Below are 21,205 nucleotides of genomic sequence, written 5' to 3'. Positions count from 1 at the left end.
TGTTGTCGTCAAGAGACAACTATTACACAATTTATGTACAAGGACTCAAAAGTAATAACCTGTAACTAGAATATCCTATGTCACTACACTCACAACACATAAACTCTATGCCCATTAACTCTAACAATCCTCTCCGACTAGACTATATATCTATATATATCAATACACACACTAGACGATGCTTCGTGCGTGATTGTGAGTGACGCGTAGACGTGGCGTTGTCAGCTCGATTTCTTTGCAAAAAAATATTCCTTCCCCTTCCGGCTTCTATTCAAATTGAGGGCAAGAGAAATTTCCCAAATTCTAAATTTCCCTCGTCGCTCTCTCTCTCGCTCTCGCCTCTTCCTTCGCAACGTGCTCCTGTCGGACAGGCACTGCAAGCTACTTGGACAACTTACAGTCACATGCTTGTTCTCAAGCTGGCTGGAAGCTCGAGAAACTGCCACCGAACACATATCCTACACTGGTTTGCTTACCACCCCTCTTCATTCTCGATCGTAAGTTTTTTTCCACTCCACTGTCTAGTTTTCAGCTTGTACAATGATATATCCTATAATGTACAAGCCCTAGCTGCTTTCTTACTAGCTTTTGCTTATATGATTTGCAGGAACTACCCAATCATCAATTCCAATATTTCATAACCAATGGTAATTCGTTTTATTTTAATTTGTAATTCCCGACCGTGATCCTAATATATATTAGAAGGATTTATGCTACAACGTACAAGGTTGACGCCTGCTACAACGTCTGCAGCCACTTCCCACATATGTTCTCTTTATTCGAGGTATTGCTGCTACAATGTTGTAGCAGCTACTTGGAATGTTAGTTGCTACAAAGTTGTAGCAGCTACTTGGAATGTATACTGCTACAACGGTGTAAGTAGCTGCTACAATGGTGTAGCAGCTACTTCGAAGGCTAGATGCTACAATGTTGTAGCAACTACTTGGAATGTTAACTGTTGTAACGGTGTAGCAGCTACTTCGATAGCTAGCTGCTACAACGTTGTAGCAACTATTTCGACAAGTAACTGCAAGTAGCTACTTCAACGGCTAGCTGCTATAACGTTGTAGCAGTTAGTTGGAATGTTAACTGCTACAACAGTGTAGCAGTTACTTCGACGGCTAACTGCTACAACATTGTTGTAGCTACTTCGACATGTAACTACTACAATGGTGTAGCAACTACTTCGACGGCTAGCTGCTACATAGGTCAGTTTGTCTTAATCTTGAGATGCTCAATCATATCAATATGGTCTACAACTAACTCATTATGTTTTTAGTGTCGCAATGCCCTATTGAAATCGTGATAAAATTCATCAATGAGTTCTTATTTGAGACATACTCCTTAAAAAATGAATGTGAGCTTTCAGATCGCTGACTACTTAACATCTCAGCAGAACAAACATGGCTGAAATATAATGGAACCCACTTTTGTTGTAATTCAAACATCAATGACAACCAATCATTTTTCTCTAAGCTAGAACACTTGATAACTTCTTCCCATGACTTCTCAAATTCATTGGGTGTTGAGGAGTTCACAATGATATCCTTTATGGTTTGATAATAGTTGTGAAAGTCAAAGGGGTAATTTATCTAGAAATTTATTGAGTATGTGCCACAAATAATATCGATGCGCTGTTTGAAGGAAAACTTGGGCAATGACCTTCGTCAACACAGGATCCTGGTCAGTGATGATCACGGTTGGTGGGCCTTTAGGCATCGCTTTTATGAACTTCTTAAGCAACCAAACAAAAAACTCAATTCTCTCATCACAAGCCACAACCAAACACAATGCTTTGATGATAATGATTAACTCCTACAAAGGATGCAAAAATCAACTCATATTTGTTGGTGTTATATGTCGTATCAAATACAACTACATCACCAAAAACATTGTATGTCGTCCCGCCCCAAAGCACCTAGTGAATTTTTCAGTTAAATCAGTTTCATAATCAAGAAAAAAAGGATGAATTCTTCTCTTTCTCAGCTGCAAATAACTAAATCAGTATTTCAACATCAATACCCTTTTGTTCATCCCTTAGCTCTTTCTCAAAATTTTTAGTATCTCTTTCTGTGCAACCTAGATGCTCAGGCTCTCCATAATCTATCACCAATATTCGAATTTGTTGACAAGTTGACACATTAGCATCCGAAAACTGTTGAGTTAATACTTTATTGGCTTCAGAAACATGACGATGTGAGCGTAGCAAATACACCTTTGAAGGAGCGGAGAGTGGATGATTATGACTTTCCATTAAGTTTGTGACAATCCAATTTAGCCCGGTCTGTTCTTTAACAAGTGAAATTTTTTACTTACATCCAGTCTTTACTTCGCCACGTGCTCTTTCCATTTTACCGTCTTCTTTTTTCTGTTTATCATCTGTATGACCTTCTTTAAAACATGCAAATTGTTTCCATCCAACTTCATTTGTCCTTTTAGTTTTCTTACTGTTGCCTAATCTGGCAGTAAATTTGGCTTCTCGTGAATATTTGTTATAGAACAAAAATGTCTCCTCCACTGATGCAAATTCCATCCTAATTCATGGTTTTTGATCTTCAGCAACTTGGGGAATGTATAGCTGATTAGCAAAACAAGTTTCTTCCATTGCTAGAGAATGACATATTTAGCTCAAAATAAATTTAAAAATTTCAATGGTATAAGAAAAATAATTAGAAGAAAATATTTAAATGCTCGTAGAGGTAACTACGTTATTCTAGAAGGCGATTCAAAACCATATAAAGCCTAAAAGTCTAAACCCTAATCGCTAGGTGAAGAGTCAAATTAAAATAACTTATGACAGGGACAAAGATTCGAAGGCAAAAATCAGGCATCACGGTGAGGTTGATAGATGAAGCAACAGTGGCTACTCACGAACTTAGTATGGGTTAATAGTGGTTGTGGAAGCGTCGACAAAAGGGTAATTAGTCTATCATTTTCACGTTTTAGCAAATTACACGGGAGTAGCTGCCACACGGTGTAGCAGCAACTGCTGACTAGCTTCTACAACGTGCAGCAGTAGCTGCTATAACGTGCAGCAACTACTGCTACATATTGTAGCAATAACAACCGACTAGCTACTACAGCGTACACTAGGCAACTTGACAATACATTTACAGGTGATTTATAATAGATTAATCCAACTTTTATTTGTCTCTTATAGCAACTACTGCCGAGAAGCTATTGCACGTTGTAGCAGTTACCAATTAACTGCTACAACGTGTAGCAACTACTCGATATTAGCTGTTACACCGTGTAACAACTACTCGAGAGTAACTGCTACACCGTGTAGTAGGATCTATCAAGGCTAAAAATTATTGTACAGAGCTGACAGACAATGGAATGGAAAGGCTTACAATTGAGAATGGAGAGGAGTACTAAGAAAATCGACGTCGGCTATGTGTTTGGTGGAAGTTTGGGGAGCTACCAGCCAGCTAGTGAACAAGCAAGCGACTGTAACGTGGGTTTAGCTTGCTTTGCTTTCCCGGATGGAGCACGAGGTCCGACGAACGATGACGAAGAAGGAAGGAGCGAGAGCGCGAGGGGAGAGAAAGAGAGAGAGCAAGGGAGGTGCTTTACTTTCTCTGCAGGAGCGCAAGGTCCGACAGACGACGACGAAGGAGCGAGAGCGAGAGAAATTTAGATTTGGCCAAATTCCTTCGCCGCTGTTTTGAATAGAAGGCGGAAGAGGTGAGAGAATAAAAGGAATATTTTTTTGCAATGAAATCGGGCTAGCAACGTCACATATGTGCATCGCTCACGGTCGCGCACAAAGCGTCGCCTAGCATATCATTTCTATATATATCCAACTTGTTATATAAGCAAGAATAAAAAACTAAATAAAAGAAAATAACTGACAAAAAACCTAACAATCATGGAGATGAAGATGAGATACTAGCACAGGGTTTGAAATTGTGACTATCTAGATTGATCTTCAAATAACTGACAGCTGGATTGAAGTTGATGGCATCTTTAATAGAAATATTCAAAAGACAAAGTCGATGGCCTTCATAGAACTCATAAAAGCTTACTGTAACTGCCCGTCAAATTCAAACTGAAGATATTGCAGGTTTCTGAAGTTTGTGAGAATGAAATGATAATTTGTCATTGCAAAGTAAAATAGATAGACAAAGGTTCTAATATCTACTTTGGAGATGAGAAGTTAATATTAGTAGAGGAACTGGATAAAAGCTAATATTACTCTGAGAAACGAGTCCGAAAGAAGATTGTATAATATTTGACATCTAATTGGGAAAAGAGGAAACTAGAAGAGAGAGAGAGAGACAAATCTATCATTTCAAAGTTGCAGGTGAAGGACATAGAACTGTTGCTTGCAAACAGAAATGGTCTTTGGGCTCCAATCATCTACTTTGAAAGGTGAGAAATGCTGGTAGGAGAAAACTCAGTTGTGATCATTTTACTCTGAGAGGAGTAAGGAAATTAGCGATGAAGAGATACTGAAAATGACCACAATAACAAAGCTCATCTTAAATCATACGTACAAAACAGATGAAAAATGATGAAACATAAACTAGCGTTACATCATGACATAAAGAAGAAAAAAGAATTGTGAAAAATAGATGTATTATTTTTGTTTCTCTTAACTTTGTTAAAACTCATGTTAACTCCCTTTTTGCAATTATATTTCTTTTTAAAGCCTAACTCCCGGGAGTAGATCCTCTAGTCCACAAAAAAGTGGACCAAGAGATGACCCACTTGTAATTGTGGTCAGATCGTAGCCACGATTCGCTGCATTTGGTTATCATCCCTCCCTGGGTTCACCGTCCCCTCCAGGTTATAGTTTGGGTGGGGGGTGGGTGGCTGGAGGCTGCCGACAGTGGACAAGTGACCAGGCAAGCACCGAGCGGGGTGGCCTCCGGCCTCTTGCCCCGACCCAAACTATAACCTAGAGGGGACGGTGAACCCATGGAGGGATTGCGACCAATTGCAACCAGATGGCAGCCATGATCCGGCCGCAATTGCAAATGATCGATCCCCTAGTCCACAAAAATGTGGACTAGGAGATCTGGGCTCCTAACTCCCACCCTTTTATCCTCTTTAGCACTACCCATTTTATTAGTTTCCCTGTCATTTCCTCAATCAGCCCTTTTGCAGCCTCTCTTTACACACCCCCTCCCTTTTTTTGAGTGGACCCTCCTCTCTCATCTTGGACCAAGACTCATTAGTTTTCTTTGGGTCTGTGTCACCCTTATCTATTGTGTATAACCTCACCTATGCCTCTGAGATCAAGATACAATGAGGATTGCAAAAGAAATTGAGGATTAAAAAGGATATAGCGAAAGGATTGGCTGCCACTATTGAGTGAGATAAACTGTGCCCTTCTATTGTGATGGGAGACCAAGGGAAGCTTGTAGATCTTCAGTCACCCTACTAGAAGCTGCTTCAACCGTAAGTTGAATATGCAAAATGATATCCTGTCACTAAGTTCTGTGGAAGAGATCCACCCACTAGATTTTCACCTGGTCTTGTGGAAGAGATCAGTTGTTGGTTTTGTGTAAGGAGAACAAAGCCATTCTAGAATCAGGGAACAAATCTTGAGGTTGTTGATGGAGGCAAGTGAAATCGAACTAGAAAGAATGTGGGCAAAGGCACCAATAGTGAGGACGAAGGAGGACTATGCAAATTCGTCAAACAAGCTTAGAAATTATTTGATCAGTTAGCAACTATTGTCTGCCTCTTAGGAGGAAGAGGTTGTTAGGTCTTATGTCAGCAGGGAAACAAAGAGGCAAAACATTGGTAAGGTGGGGTCAAGAACAACTTCACCAAATGGGGGGTGTAACCAAAGGATGTTGGGCTTCTGGACTGGCCACCGCATGCACTCCCCGATTTACCACGGTGGCCGATGGGAAACTTCCGTGGTACCGGGCCGGTCACCCCCGGGAATAGTCAATAAGGCTAACTGGGATTATCATTTTCTCTTTTTTTCAAGGAGCTGATAGGAGGGGTTAAACAGTAGAAGCCTCAGTGTTGGCTTGGTTACATTGCTACTTTGTGTAAGCTCACCCTCCCACCCTCTAACCACTTGGCGGCCGGCTATAAATTGACCTCGTGATTTATCTCCCTTCATATAGCCTAAGGACGGGCTGTGAGAGGGCGCTCAGGGTGAGCTTAATCACCTTTTGCTACAACTAATGGTCTACCCACTAAGCCCCCCATGATTTACCTGCCTATATCTAACCGCCGGGTGGGGGGGGGCGCGACGATATTGACCGCCTAGGGTGAGTATTATCACCTTTTACCACAGACTAATGGTTTAGCCAGAAACCACAACAATAATAGAAGTTTTGGAGATACAGGGCGGTACAAATTTATGGCAACAATAAATGAGGGAGAATTAAGATTTTATGATGATGGAATGAGGGTATGTTGCACCATTAAATTAAATTGTGGCTTCCTCCTAGAGGTATTAAATAAGTAAAATAAACTGTCTGGTAAAGTCTACTCTAGTACCAAACTGATAGGGATGAAATATTGCATTGTTGTTGTTAGAAGATAACTATTACAAGATATATATAGACTCTAAATAACTAATAACTAAAATATCCAACATACGACTAAACTCAGAACCCATAACAGTTCAAGTAACCTAATAACTCTAATATATTTAAGTGAGATGCACAAAATTTGGAAATTTCATGTTTATATCTCTTATATGCAATTTACCTCAATAGATGTGGAAACTTTTCTTTCACTAATTCTTTCATATTTCTGCTTCTTATTTCCAGCCTTTAAACCCTGCCATGGGAGGCTACCAATGGAACAAGTACAATCAGTAATAGAAAGAACATGCAACAGAGTGCATTCATATTAGAATTAATGTCAAAGAGAACTAACCTTCCTCTCAAGAAATACATGAAAACATATCCAAGAGACTCCAAATCATCCCTCCTGCTTTGCTCTAATAGCCACAAAAGTAAAGCAGTCAGAACTCAGAAGGGAAATGGAATAAGGCAGATCGTTAATAGTGAATTAAAATGAAGTGCAAAAATAATGTCAGTATAATGCATATACCAACTCCAAGGTGAGTGTTTATGCTAGCATATCTTGCTGTTCCAGTCAAATTCTTGTTCTCCCTGTAGTATGGGCAAAAGTACGAGGATAATAAAGGTATTTTTACAATTGTGTCCCGAATATGCTTAATTGACATAAATCAAGTATTATCAGGTACAGGAGTACAAAAAGAAAAAAGAAAAAAAATGGCACTTTTGGTCATTCGAGTTGGATCCCAATGAACAAAAGGCACTTCTATGCTGCCAGTCTTAAAATCATGTCCAAAACATGGGTGGTAATGTAGAATCAAGTAGTGTCTGGGAGAAGATGGTTAACGAAAAAATGGCACTTTTGATCTTATTTGGTTGGGTTAAAATGAACATTACATCTGTTAAAAGATAAGCACCCAATTAGTCTCTCTTTCCTTGCTTAATAATCCTCTTCTATAAATTATGCCACTGGTTTACATTCACTCAATTGCTAATTACTACTGCAGAAGTTCTTTGCTCATATTTACTCAGATTTGTACACTCTTCACTCACATGTATTATTTTCCTTTGATTAATTAAGACTCTGTACTTTTCTTCACCTCCAAGTTGTTCAATGATCTATTTAAAATTTTACTTTTGTACCCACCACAGGTCATTCACATACAACTCCTGAATCTCAAAAGAGAAGGGTATTATCCTCATGGCTGCTTTACTTTCTGCCTTACTTCCACCTCCCTGGTCCACATTTGTTTACTTTCAATCTACCTAGTTCTGATCTTCGAAACACTCTTACTTCCTCCCTGGTCCACATTTGTTTACCATCAATCTACCTACTTATGATTTCCAAAACACTCTTGTCCCTCTTCCTAGGATACAAAAGCTCGGCCCACCCTTCATAAATTTCAAACCTACCTCTCAAATCATCCATCACTCCCATCCATGTCCTTCAGCACTTCTTCCTTTCCCCTCATAAGAACAGGAAATATTATTCCCATCGTGTCTGTCATCACCTTCAAATGAGCAAACTACCTACCATGTCCACTCATCTCCTACCTTTGCATCAAAAGGGACCTCTAAACTTGTGGTCCCAGAATTAAGCAGTTTTTTAAAGAGGAAACTACAAACACGATCGCCTTGCCTTGTTGTAGTGGAGTTTAATACAGTTGAACTGCTTGGAGTTTTGTTGAAGTGGGTTGGTTTGGCCAAGTCATAGACAACTAGACAGAGTTGAGTTGAAGTGGAATTACTTTAAATGGCTCAGATTTAACCAATATTGAATCGTAAGATATAGTAGAACAGGGTTAATTGCTAAAGTGTCAAATTTTTAGGTGATCGGTATGAAGTGATGAGTAGTTATCACCCAAAGATCAGTTGGAGCACTGAGCTATGGTAGTGGGTCTATCTGGGAGTCTCTTTCCATGCAGCCTTGGTTCTCATTCTATAGGCATCAAAGCCTATGCCTAGTCAATAACATAACTCTATGTAGCTTGAGCACCCAAGTGAATCCATCTGGTCTCTTTGGTGGATTTTGGCATGGACTCCCTTCACCAACCATGTATATCCTTCTAACTTCTCTTTGGTGGATTTTGGCGTTGACTCCCTTTACCAACCATGTGTATCCTTCCAACTCATCCTTGAGACACAGGAATTGAATCATACACAGTATTGATCACCTAGTTCACACATGTCACCAGTGATTGAAATGTCGTTTTGTGCCACTTGGCACGGACAATTTTTACCGTTCCGACGGCGGAGCGAAACCAGCACAGTATGCATTACAGTTTCGTCGTGCGTCACACGCATGTGTTATGCGCCATAAGGAGGGTTGATTTCAATCGTAGGATGCCTCCGACACCGCTAGAAGCGTCGCAGGACGCTTCTGTGTCAGAAGCATCTCGGGACGTCTCTGGCGCCACCAGCTACGTCCCACGCGCGCACGAGCTTTTGTTTGCCGAAAATGGAAAATAAATTTAATTAATTAAAGCAATTCCCAACTCAAGTGTGATATTTCGAAGAGTCTTTCATAAACCCTAATTAAATTATCCTAATAAAATATATAAAAATATATATAATTTTTTTTTTAAATTAATAAATTTTATTAATTGATATTTTAAAATTTTCTTTACCAATTTAACCCTTTGCCATGCACTCAGATAAGGATTTTGATCTAATAATAAAACTAAGGTAGGTTTAAGTGACCAAGCAATGAGAAAACATTCAATAAGATCACATCAAATACAAAACATAAATCAAGAATAAACAAGTTTCTTTAACCATGTAATTAAATTAAAATTTTAGTCTGCTAATATAATTTACCTATACGGAATGTGCTGATGGGTTGTGGTGTCCCTGTACTTCTTGGCTAATCCGAAATCAATAATGTAGACCTAGAAAAAGAGCACGTCATGTGATGTACAAGCAATGGAAGTTAGGAACAGGAATACCATTAGTACACTTGGTGAAACACCTGATTTGCTCGCCTCCCCAAGCCCATCAAAAAGTTATCTGGTTTGATATCTCGATGCAGGAAAGATTTAGAGTGAAGATATTCAACACGGTTGATCTAGTAAAAAAAAATCAGAAAATGTTAGAAAATATCATAAAGAAAACAAGTATCACTTCCATAAAAAGCTAGAAATACCATCTGATCAGCTAGCATCAGGACAGACTTCAGAGAGAGTTTTCGGCTACAAAAATTAAACAAATCTTCAAGGCTTGGGCCCAACAAATCCATAACAAGAACATTATAATCTCCTTCTATGCCAAACCATCGCACATTTGGAATGCCAGCTACCATAATAGGAGAAAATAATTATGAAGCCAACAATGACCGTGCATTTATTTATCATGAAGAAGTATTAAATGTTAATTACTTCCTCCTTGTAAAATCCTGTAAAGTTTTGATTCATATTGCAGCTGTGGATGCTTTGTTTTGACATTTTCCTGAAAACCAAACTGCATCATCATAACCTTTCGATGCACCAAAAAGGAAAAACAAACACTGTGTAGGATGATAATGGTTTATAATGATCAAAGTCGCCGGAGTGGAATTATCAAATAGATGATATGCTATTCTTGTGAGAACGCACAAGACCCCACATGATTGTCATGTTACTCCATATGTCACTTAACATTAACTTAAATTTGAAACAAACAAAGTAGATATTTATTGGAGCATCTCACATAAAGGAGCTACTAGTGATTCGTACAGAAACCAGGAGAGGAGAAAAAGAAGACCATACGAGCACATACATACAACCAAAAATGATCAACTAACATTAAATGGAAATTTTTTACATAAAAAAAGAGTTCAAGCAAAATAGTCCTTCCTCAATACATACCACTCTTCTACCATCTCGATTATTGTTTTATTGTGAAACACATTCATCATAGGCATTAAATTTGGAGACTCCTAACTTCACCATATTATGAATTAATCAGCAATATTAAATCTTCAAATCCTACAATTTGAGACAATCTGACCTATCATCATCATCAAACCATGTTTGTCCAAATAATTTTAAGTCAACTACATGAATTGTATCCTTCATTGAGTTCAATGCAAGGCTATAATAATTGTAATGTTCAAATCAATTAAATAAATTTTTACTACATTGATTAAAGTGATCTCCGTCTACCCCTCACACCTTCCTCTCCAAGCCTTATGCCATGAAAATTGTCAAACCTTAAGCACCTATTGAATATACCAAATTCATGTCAAAAACAAAAAGATGATGCCATAATTTCGTTGGTACAGCCTATGATCCAAATGGGTCAAGGATTACCAATCTCAACCATATTAAGTTCCTCAACTTTCTTGTAGACCATAGATCATCATACCAAAGTGATGCTAAACACAACATACATCATTAATTCAAACGCAACTCCTAGTACACAATGAACTTTCACTGGAATTTCTCTGTAAATTAAGTATATGAGAACGACAAATAAAAGCCACATAGAATTGCTTACAAGTTTGATTGCTATTTCTTCATTAGTTTGAGCATTAGTACCTAGAAAAAGTTATCAAAAGAGCAACAATTAATGGTTCGACTAAGAGCAAAATAATTTTTCAGACAAGGTTTGATAAATCCAAACCTAAAAAAATCTCGCCGAAGGAACCGCTCCCAATCTTACGACCCAGGCGAAACTTGTTGCCAACTCGTGGTTCCATAACTGGTACACAAACCGGAAAGGAAGAAGAAAAAAAAAACTGAACTTTTTTTTTTTTTGCCGAATTCAAACCCTAATGAAATCTAAGCACCAAAAGAACCTCAAACAACAAACGCAAAAAGGTGAAGGGAGATGTGCCTGAGGCAATCAACAAGAAAACACTGCGGAATTAAAGAGAAAGGCTTGATCTGATGGTTTGGTGCTGCTGTTGGATTAGTTGAGAAGCGGAGAGGGGATGGAAGGGGCGCAGAAATATCTTAAAGTGCCGCAGTTGGATGAACAAGGGCGTGGGGCAATTATAATGCGCCTTGCGATCCTCGCCAACGCCATTCACTTGTACGCGTACGCGGTCGCGGTGCTTGTTTGTTAACTATTTCTTTGCTTTTGAGGGAAATTTTGCCAAATTGGGACAGTAATTTTATCTATCTACTTGCACCAAACAGCATTTTTTTTTTCTTTCTTTCGATTTTATAAAAAAGATTTTACGATAAAATAATTGGTTTCCTCCCTTGTTTAGGTGTGCGGAAAAAATATATTTCCCAAACAGATCGCTTGGAAAATTAATATGACACGCAAATCACACGATAGGCACGCAAGTATTTCATTTGGTGAATACGAAGGTTGTGAGAGAGGTTCAAGTGTTATTTTGGTCATTTTAAAAATTTGAGGGATATTTTACTAAATTAAAAGATTAATGTTCCGTTTAATATTCACCATCGCATTAAAAAAATATAAAATCCTTATATCACTTATTAATTTATTCATTCTCTCACATTGTTTAATAATAATCTTAATTATTTAGGGGACTTGGGGCCTATGTTCATTCATCTTTATTTTTATTATAATTTTAATTGTATTTACATAATTTAAATTATTATTATTTAAAATGCTCATTGGACGCGTTCAATATTTTGATGGGTCTCATATATGTTATAACCATCCTTACATTGATTTTAATGTCCTAAAAATACAGTTAATTTATAGAATGCAATAATTGTGGCAAAAGACGAATAGAGGAGGTAAATCAATGGAGATAAATCACGGACGGTTATTAATTTTTGGAATAATAACTAGCACATAAAAGAGATATTTACATCGATTTTACCGAGATTCGAATTCCAAACTTTATTATGATAATATCTCATGTACTAATCATTAGAATCATTCAAGGAGACTTATAAAATGCAATAATAAACTATGAAAAAATTTCCACGATAATTCCCCCCTCCTTATTTACTTCATACAAAAAGATGAACTACTTTCTTTCTTTTTTTTAACCTAATGGTCTGATGAATTTTCAAAGATGAATTATTTTTTGATATTTTTTCCTTTAATCCAACGGAAAGTAATTCCCATTGAATTTCTTCCATGATTGGCCTCACGTGATCGCGGATGACAGCTGCCCCCGCAAGACAATGCAGGGGCAACCACCCCTCTAGATCCTGGTCGGCGGGCACGCACGATTGCCTTGAGAAGTGGCTTGGTCGGTGGTCAGGCACGATTCCCATTGAATTTCTTATTGATTTTTTTCCACCTTCTCTGCTTGCGCATCTTTTCCTATGTTTTTTATTTCTTTTGAATTCCTTCTCCTCTCTCTCTCTCTCTCTCTCTCTCTCTCTCTCTCTTTCCATCTGAAATTTAGAATATGGAGTTTAAATTTTGCTCCAGATGATTTTTTATAATTACGATCAGATCTGATCGTAATTAATTACGAATCCTATTAAATTTATTATCTCTCAAATTATAATTTAGATTAGAACGGATGAATAAAAGTTATTCGGAAGCTATGTCTCGTTCGATATCAGATAGCTTGGCCATTTGCCTATCGCCGACAACCTCTGATCATCTGTCTCGACTCAAATTATAATTTGGAGGATGATGAATCCGGAGAGATAATAAATCGTAATCAATTACAGTCGGATCATAATTATGATCCAATTATAATTACAAATGATTCATCTCACTGGATCGATTTATTTTTTGACTAAGGATATAATTTTCCACGGACACAGCACAATGATAAGAGGATCTCCAATATAAAATTTATTAAAAATTTATTAAATTGAAAAGTCTTTAAAAAAAACTTAAATGGCTATGAAGATAAGATTTAGGATGAAAAATTAAACTTTTTTTTTTTTTTGGTTGTTGTTGTTGTTGTGAATGAAAAATTAATAAATAAAGATACATAGTTGGATCGTAATATCATAAACGGTAGATCATAATATCGTAAAAGGTATAATCTGTCATCCAATATGATGGATTGACTTCACAACTTTTTGTGAGGAGATATATTGATTAGGTAGAAAATAATAAATTTTATACTTGTGATGTGGAACCCCATTAAGTATTTAATTATTGGTGAGCCCTTGATGTCAATCAAGAAGTCTACCGTTTGATCTCATACTGGAGCATGCGTTGGTATTGAATTTGTATGCTTGACTGCCCGGATCGAAGTACCCATGTGCGGAACAAAAAATTAGGAGATTGCTTTCTCAGGCTGAGTACGCAATTCAGCGTCGGACGACTTTATAAGACGAGGTGACTGAAGGGAAGGGATGATCGTCGATGTATTTCTGGATGTAGCCGATGGGTAAATCAGGGGAGGCACGAAGCCTGGACACGTGCATTCAAAGAAAAAGAGGCTAAATTAAAATTTTAAATGCAAAAGCTGGTGGGAAATTTTACGGAAAAATTCGAGTGTTAAATGTGAAAATTTGCTTTTTGTTAAAATGGACCCTGAGAATTATTGTAATGACAAATTGAGTTTGGGAGGGTGGGTAGCCAGTTTCCATGGTTCCTTTTTGAAAGAAAACGCCGGAATAGTCGTCTCGTCACTCGGCTCCGTCGTTCGTCGTCGATGGGGTTGGAAGATTTCCCATCTCCGATCTTGGTGGATATACTGAGTCGGGTGGGCGATTCCACTGATTTGGCCAGGTGCCGCCTCACCTGCCGAACCCTCCGCTCCCTCTCGTACGAAGCCCGATCCATCCGCCTCTTCTGCTCTCGCGAACGTGCCCTCCGCTCCAGTGTCCCAGGCACCGTTGACCTCCATCCAGCATTCAAGTCGGTGGTATGCAACCTTGCATCTCTCCTTTCTTCCGTCCACAGCCCGCTCTCACTCTCCCTCGCCGCCGAGCGGCCCGACTGCGTCCCAGCGGGCGAGATCGACGACGGCGACGAACTCTATTTCACGGATTCTCCCTTCCTCAGTCGATGGATTCCTCTTATTTCCGCTCGCCTCCAATCCCTTTCCATTCACGATTATTGGCTTCAGTCTTGCTGGCGTCCCTCTCGGGCGTTGCCTCTGATCTCGATCTTTTGTGAGCATATTCTCCTCATTTTTTTTTTAATTACTTTCATCGCTACTTACATGGATTTAACACTTAAAATTTACTTAATTTGTGACTTTTCTGCATACTAACAATTCAACCTTCCTGAGTCCTGAAACACCTATGTTGCGGGAACAGACGAGGCAAAGTTTAATTTTTATGTTATACAAACGTCACTTCGATCAAAGAAGAACTCTTCTTATCTCCTGATCATTAGTTGTGCCATACAGTATTATAGCGAGGAGTCACATTTCTTTTTAGTTGAACATTGCCTTCAATCGCATCTTCTAGTTGCAGGTAACCATAAATTAGATGGAGAAACCACTGTTCTTTTTCCTGCATGATCTCTCTTTCACCTAATTTTGGCATTAAAGAGTGGACCCAACGGTCATTGTTGATGACTACTCGAACTTTACACTATGCATCATTATTTTCACTACATTATCCATCAAGGAATACATGTGCAGTCTATTTTGATGTTTTGTGCATCTTCCTATTTATGGGATGAGGACATTGATGATGCTCATCCGCCCTATTCAAGTTTTGGATATCATCTTGAGAGATGCAAAATCCCCATAGCTTCTTGAATGAATGAGTCTTGGTCTCCCTTGTCGCCTTCTTTTCATAAGGTACTTGTCTGCTATTTCATTGGGGTCGGGATATAATGGTAGGATCTATTGTTATCTGGTGGGCACCATTATTTGGTGGTAGGTATTATTTCTTGCACATGGAGGGATCTGAACAAACTGGAATCACTTAGAGAGGGCCTTGTTGATTGACGTCATTTTTCCTCCTCTGTGAAGGAGTTATTTTTTTCTTGTTTGCTTACTTTGAGATGCCAATGGGAAGAACGTTGAATATTGGGACATCAATTGTTGACCTCTTGTCCTGTGAAGGGAAGAAGCTAAGAAGTAAAACTCTACCTTGAACTTGAGATGGAGAAATTGTCATTAACTATTGCTGTTGGCACCAAATTTGGAGGCTGACACTCTTGTCTCTTGATAAGCATGTTTGGCAATATAGCACAACTACCAATCTTGCTATTCTACATCTCAGATGTGGGCCTCAGGAGCTTGTAGTAATGAAGCGTGTAGGCAGCTATTAGCTGAGTTGTGTGGCATGTCATCTCTGTGACTCCTGAATCAATCATGGATGGGTTGCTTGGATGCCTTATTGAATCCTTTTATATTCCTGTATTTTTTTGGTGTTGCCAACCTTTTTCATTAAATTTTTCCCTCATTGCATGTTGAGTTTCTCGTGAAACTTTGGGACACTTCCATAACTAATATCGTGGGCAAGTGTCCAGGTGACTTTGCCACAATGATATCATACTGCTTGCACTGTCAATGGTGTTGCCTTTTTAATCATCATGCATAATCACAAATAGGATATTCACCTTCTTGTTTTGGCATTTGACCACCTCAATGTGATTTGATAATTATCATACTAATTCAACACAATTATCTTAACAGAAAGCAAACTAATTTGATAGGTAAATTAATGTATAACACATTCATGTATAACAAACTTATCCATCGGGAAGTTTTCTTTCACAGGAAAGTCTCCAAGAAGAGAGATTAGCAGAAAAATTAAAGGGAGAATAAAAGAGTTTGAACTTATGTGGCTAGTTAGAACTTGAAAGCTAAGAAGCATAGGCTAGTTTCAAAGGATAAGAGAGAATTTCAGTAAGGAAGAGGGAAGTTAGTGAAAGAAGAGGGGGATTAGTGCAGATATTATTGAGATGAAAGGATAAAAAGATCCCGAAAAAAGGGCTAGTAGTCATTGGTGGTTCTTATAGCACAGTATATGGTAAGGCTTGCTTATTGGAATGGGCAAAACAACTTTGTACATCTAAAAACACTTGGTTGGACTAGTATGGCAAAAAAATAAAAAAATTGTAAACCTTGATTCCAAGGAACAGATAATGAATGGATTTTGATAAAGTTCAATGTTTTACCTAGTCCCCAGGCCACCTTCCATATATGGATGAGCTCTAAAAGTCATGTCTATGAATCTCTTTCAGAGAATGCCTTCCCTGGAATTAAGAACACACATTCTTGTGCCATCCAACAATTTATGAGATATCTTTCTCCACGAATAATTGTAGGAATCATGACATTGGATTCTGTAGCACATTCCGAATGGAACGTATGACACTAACTGTTATTATGGCTTGATCTTAGATTTTAGATTTCCTGAATATAATGATAGTTATGTTCTTCTAGTATGACTTATAAAACTACCTCTTAGATCAGGTTTCCACTAAATATGTGTTTACTCACTCACTACCAGAACAACATTAGTTAATAAGTGTTAGGGGCATTGGTATGATTCATCGATTTGTGAAAATTTGAACCTAAATTTAAAGTATCTGAGCAGCAGTGTTACAAATATACTAAAACAGAAAATGCCTTGAGGAGATAAAGCATCTGGATAATTGATACTAATTTTTTGAACTAAATAACATATACCAGGAGATCATGATGTTAGTCTTTGAATTCAAGAAATTTCCCATGAGATGGATGTATTACATTGAATTTAACCTGTCTTCCAAGTAGGATCAATGTTCTCCTTGTGGTGACAAAATATGGAAAGAGTAGTTGACTGTATCATGTTTATGAATTTGAACTCTTAGCACAGATTGAGAAATTGGACAAGAGTTAAATTTTCAGTATGGATATGATAGTCGCTCCACTTTAATATCTCATGTCCATTCATCCTGTGAGCCCCTTACTGTTCACAAGCTTTTGGTACCCAAGCACAGAAGTTTATGATCTCTAATAAGTAAAGAAACCCTTACAAATGCATTTTATTTTGTTGCTTCTTGGAATCATAAACTTGAAGTTTCATATGTTCAGGCTCTGAGCTTCTTAACTTGGAGATCAGAAATGCCTGGCTGTCGGTCAAGGAGCTCATGCCAATGCAAACGTTGACTTCACTAAACCTCAACTACATAAGACTAGATGATGAAAATCTTGAAAAGGTGAATGAGTGTTTCCCATCTCTCCGAGTTCTTAATTTGATTGACGTAGGAGGGCTCAAGGAACCCAAGATTCAACTTCTGCAACTAAGGACCTTTACATGGACTGTTTCCAACTTTGTGGTATCTCTAACGGTGGATGCACCCAAATTGGTTGAGCTGAAACTTACGTGTGTTGAACCAAAGGCTGTTCATCTTCAGACTCCTTTACTGCTTAATCTTGATATTACCATTAAAAAGGTTAAAGTGATCAAAGTGGATAAACTTCATAATTTGAGAGTTCTCAGGGTAGAGTCCTCACAGCTAGGCAACTTATCACAAGTGTTTGCAGAGAGCAGAACCATTAAGCGGCTAGAGATGGAACTGTATGAACCTGCCTGTGTTATTAATACCGAACAGTGTTCTGTCAGTCTATCAGATACATTCCCTGACATAGAAGAATTAACCATAGGAGAAAAGGCCTGGTTCCTCCTCCCACAAATTGTCAGGATCAAAGGTGAACTTGTAAGCTTGAAGAAATTGGTGGTACATGAATCAACCACCGAATTGGATGGTGCAATTATATCCTCAAAGTTGTCTATACTGGTACACTCCCATGTTTGTCAAGTTGTGATGGTTATTCCAGCTACTGCTCCCATTGAAGGTAGAGTATGTGCCATTTCCAAGTGCATCAATGATTTTCCAAACATAAGGTGGGAATTTGTTACGAAGGAAATTAAGTGAGCGAAAATACCAACAGATACATTCCGAGTGCAACTTCTTTGAATTGGTGTGGCATCACTTCTCATCACAATTATTTCACCGGACAACAGATGGTATGCTCACGCTCGAACCACAAGGCTGAATAATGGTCTTTGTATGTATGAGAACCGACTGCTTATTTCTTGATATGCTGGAATCAATGTTCTATCTTGATTAGTATCTAAGTAAATTATTGTTTATGTATAGATTATTATGATGAAAAAGAATAATATTTTAGATATTTGAACGTGTTATAATATTGTTATAGTTATTATACTTTGTATTGCTCGTTTAGTTCTTACACTGCTCTACCCTTTTGGACTAAATCTTTAATCAGAATTAGAATGAAGTATTCATATTTGTAGAAATGTGCTATGGAGTATGAAGATTCTACCCAAAGTTCACATGTAATATGCTTGCCAAAATCAAGAAGGTAGACTTTGCCCGACAAAAAAAATGGAATTTGTGAGCATATAATGCGAACAAGAATGTACGTAGGAGCTTCAACAAGCCTTGAGCCATGTCCTTCAGACTGCAATCGGATATAAAGTGCATGACAACCTCCCTAGAGGCTAGAACCAGCCACACCCTTCCAAATTGCCTCTGAATTCGTTGTCGAAGAGCAATCGCCGGAGCAAAGTGACTAACTGCCTTCACAATGAACAAGCATAATGAAGGTGGCGTGTGCAAAGGTAGACCATCAGAAAGTAGAGCCCAGGCACAAGTCTTGAAAACATCGATCCTGTAGCACAAAATGTAATGTCTTGCAAAAGCCCCGGGGCTATAGTTATTATCTAAATGCTCAGGTTGCCTATAGAATTTTATTAATTATTTAATTACAGTTGTATTGTAAGATCTCTAGATTGAAGTTGATTAAAATTTATTTTCGATCAATTATATGAAAAAATTGAATAGATTAACTATTTTATCTATGGAAGAAAAGACAGTTGAATATGTTGATTATAAAAATTTAGTTAATATTTTTGGATGAGTAATATTTAAAAATTTATTTAAATTATTTTTATTATATTATTTAATTATATGGCATACATTTTAAATATTATATGTTATTTTATATTTTAGAGTTTTATTTTATAAAAACAACCCATTAATAAAAAAATACATTTTATTATTTGAGGGTCATTTTTTTAAAATTCACCTTAGAATAAAAACATATATTAAGTGCATCCTTTTACCCATTAACATTCATATGATAACCTAATCTTGACATTGGATCCTCTATCTCCAAAATTCTTTGTTCCCATATTCCACTCATCGTCTTAGCTCATCATCGACGGTTTCCGGCCACTGGCCCAATCAAAACTATACCATGGGGGAAGATGAACCCAAAAGGATTGCTACCGGCATGATTGACACTGAAATCCGGTCGGATCTGAGTAAACTTTCCTCTGTCATCGATCTGAGCTCCTGCTCAGATCCTGCTAGATTCTAGCACTGATCACGCCAACGACGATCTCTCTCGGTTCATCTTTCTTCCAAAGTATAATTTTGACTGGTCTGATGGCTAGAGGCCACCGACAATAAGCTAGAGATGATGGATGAAGTATGGGGATAAAAAAAAAAATGGGATAGAGGATTTGATACAATAAATATAAACATAGTTAAGATCCCTTTTTAATACATTACTTATTTTCTCTTTAAATTTTAAATCTCAATAAAAAATTTAATTTATGAGACTATTGAGATTCACTAATATATTTAAAAATATCAAATAATTAAAAAAATGATCATTTGTAATAGTAGTTGCTTAAATTATTATAGACTTAAAAATAATCATATAACCGCTTTGAAAAATGCACTTAAGAATTACATTGAAATCCATTCATTTTTTTTAAAGTGATCAAAAGTGTGAAATGTTGGTACAATATTTTCTAGATTAGGTTGATCAAGTTGATTAAACTTGAATTAGCTTAAGTTTGAGTCTTGATATTTGAGTTTCGATATTTAACAATACATGGAGATTACAGATGTAATTGTCCGATTGGGGAGATTATTGATACAATTCTTCTTTGGTCAAGCAATGACCAGTTTGATGTGAAAGAGAGTCAAGTAGATCAAGGTTGACCGGATACTTGACTGGGAAAGTCATAACTGGATGTTAGGTAAGGGAAAGTCCTGGTAAGTGAAGTAGGTGAAAGACCCGGTGAGTGAAGCCGGACAGTTGGAAAGTCCCGGTGAGTGAAGCCGGGGAGTGGTGAAAAATTCTAGTGAGTGAAGTTAGGTAAAAGTCTCGGTGAGTGAAGCTGGGTAGTGGAAAAATCTTGGTGAGTGAAGCCAAGTGAAAATCCTAGTGAGTGAAGCTAGGTGAAAGTCCTAGTGAGTGAAGCCAGGTATATGGAAAACCCTAGTGTGTGAAGCTAGGTAGAAGGAAAGACCTAGTTGTTGGACCGTAAACGTTCGATAGAGGGAGGGTGAATATCGATTAAAACTTTCGTTCGAAAAGAGTTAAGCGCACGACGGAAATAGAGTAAAGACAAAGTAAGAAAGTAAGGCAAGGCTAACACAGTTTGGTTTTACTTGGTTCGAAGCCTGTGTCGACTCCTACTCCAAGGCCTGCACTCGTTGAGTGCTTTCGTTGGGCAATCCACTAGCAGTTCGAATATTTGATTACAGAAAGTTAAGTACAGAAGTGCTAATGAAAAATAAAACAAAGCTTATACCGACAAAGGAGGAAATTAAAAGAATAGGAGTGAGTTGTCGGAGCTTCGTTAGCATCACTGGAGCGTAGAGCAGCAGAGCAAGCAGTCTGAGAATTCTGAGTTATTTTTGTGCTCCGCCTTTGACCCTCCTTATATAGGAGGCTCGGGGCGCCCCGGATCCCTTCCGGGCGCCCTGGTGAGACGTGGCAGGTCCAACCAGCGAGCTCCACGTGGCGACGACGCGATAGGATGAGAATTGCCTCCCGGGCGCCCGGACCACCTTTCTTCAGAAAACTTCTTCTCCTGCAAGACAAGGTTAGTCCG

At 38.0% G+C, this 21,205-nt stretch overlaps 2 protein-coding genes across 6 annotated transcripts in view; one reads left to right on the top strand and one right to left on the bottom strand.

Moving 5' to 3' along the window:
* Positions 1-11,489, bottom strand: part of LOC122051905 (casein kinase 1-like protein 1) — a 30,638-nt gene extending 19,149 nt beyond the window's left edge. Inside the window, exons 1-10 of one of the 4 annotated variants that reach the window (XM_042613235.1) lie at positions 11,310-11,489; positions 11,097-11,211; positions 10,971-11,011; positions 9,872-9,941; positions 9,640-9,788; positions 9,466-9,561; positions 9,315-9,385; positions 7,030-7,091; positions 6,853-6,916; positions 6,682-6,766 (exon numbers count right to left, since the gene is read on the bottom strand). In XM_042613235.1, the coding sequence (XP_042469169.1) occupies positions 6,682-6,766; positions 6,853-6,916; positions 7,030-7,091; positions 9,315-9,385; positions 9,466-9,561; positions 9,640-9,788; positions 9,872-9,941; positions 10,971-11,011; positions 11,097-11,172 (714 nt within the window). In that variant the 5' untranslated portion in view covers positions 11,173-11,211; positions 11,310-11,489. Of the gene's footprint in view, positions 1-6,681; positions 6,767-6,852; positions 6,917-7,029; positions 7,092-9,314; positions 9,386-9,465; positions 9,562-9,639; positions 9,789-9,871; positions 9,942-10,970; positions 11,012-11,096; positions 11,212-11,271 lie in introns of those variants that run through there. The other 3 variants (XM_042613234.1, XM_042613233.1, XM_042613236.1) reach the window with 3 other exon arrangements.
* Positions 11,490-13,908: 2,419 nt separating this feature from the next.
* On the top strand, positions 13,909-19,067 carry LOC122051903 (F-box/LRR-repeat protein At4g29420-like). 2 transcript variants are annotated; one of them, XR_006131588.1, is made up of 3 exons: positions 13,909-14,491; positions 17,359-18,295; positions 18,587-19,067. XR_006131588.1 is itself a non-coding variant. In XM_042613230.1 (2 exons), the coding sequence occupies exons 1-2, from the start codon at positions 14,029-14,031 to the stop codon at positions 18,201-18,203; spliced, it is 1,308 nt and encodes a 435-aa protein (XP_042469164.1). In that variant the 5' UTR covers positions 13,909-14,028; the 3' UTR covers positions 18,204-18,473. The 2 variants fall into 2 exon arrangements, 1 of the variants encoding a protein (XP_042469164.1); XM_042613230.1 differs by lacking the exon at positions 18,587-19,067 and having other exon boundaries at positions 17,359-18,473.
* The last annotated feature ends 2,138 nt before the right edge of the window (positions 19,068-21,205 follow it).

Source organism: Zingiber officinale, chromosome 3A (assembly GCF_018446385.1).
Source record: "Zingiber officinale cultivar Zhangliang chromosome 3A, Zo_v1.1, whole genome shotgun sequence".
Lineage (NCBI taxonomy): Eukaryota > Viridiplantae > Streptophyta > Magnoliopsida > Zingiberales > Zingiberaceae > Zingiber > Zingiber officinale.
Note: the sequence above shows the minus strand (reverse complement) of the source record. Positions and strands in the feature narration are given on the sequence as shown.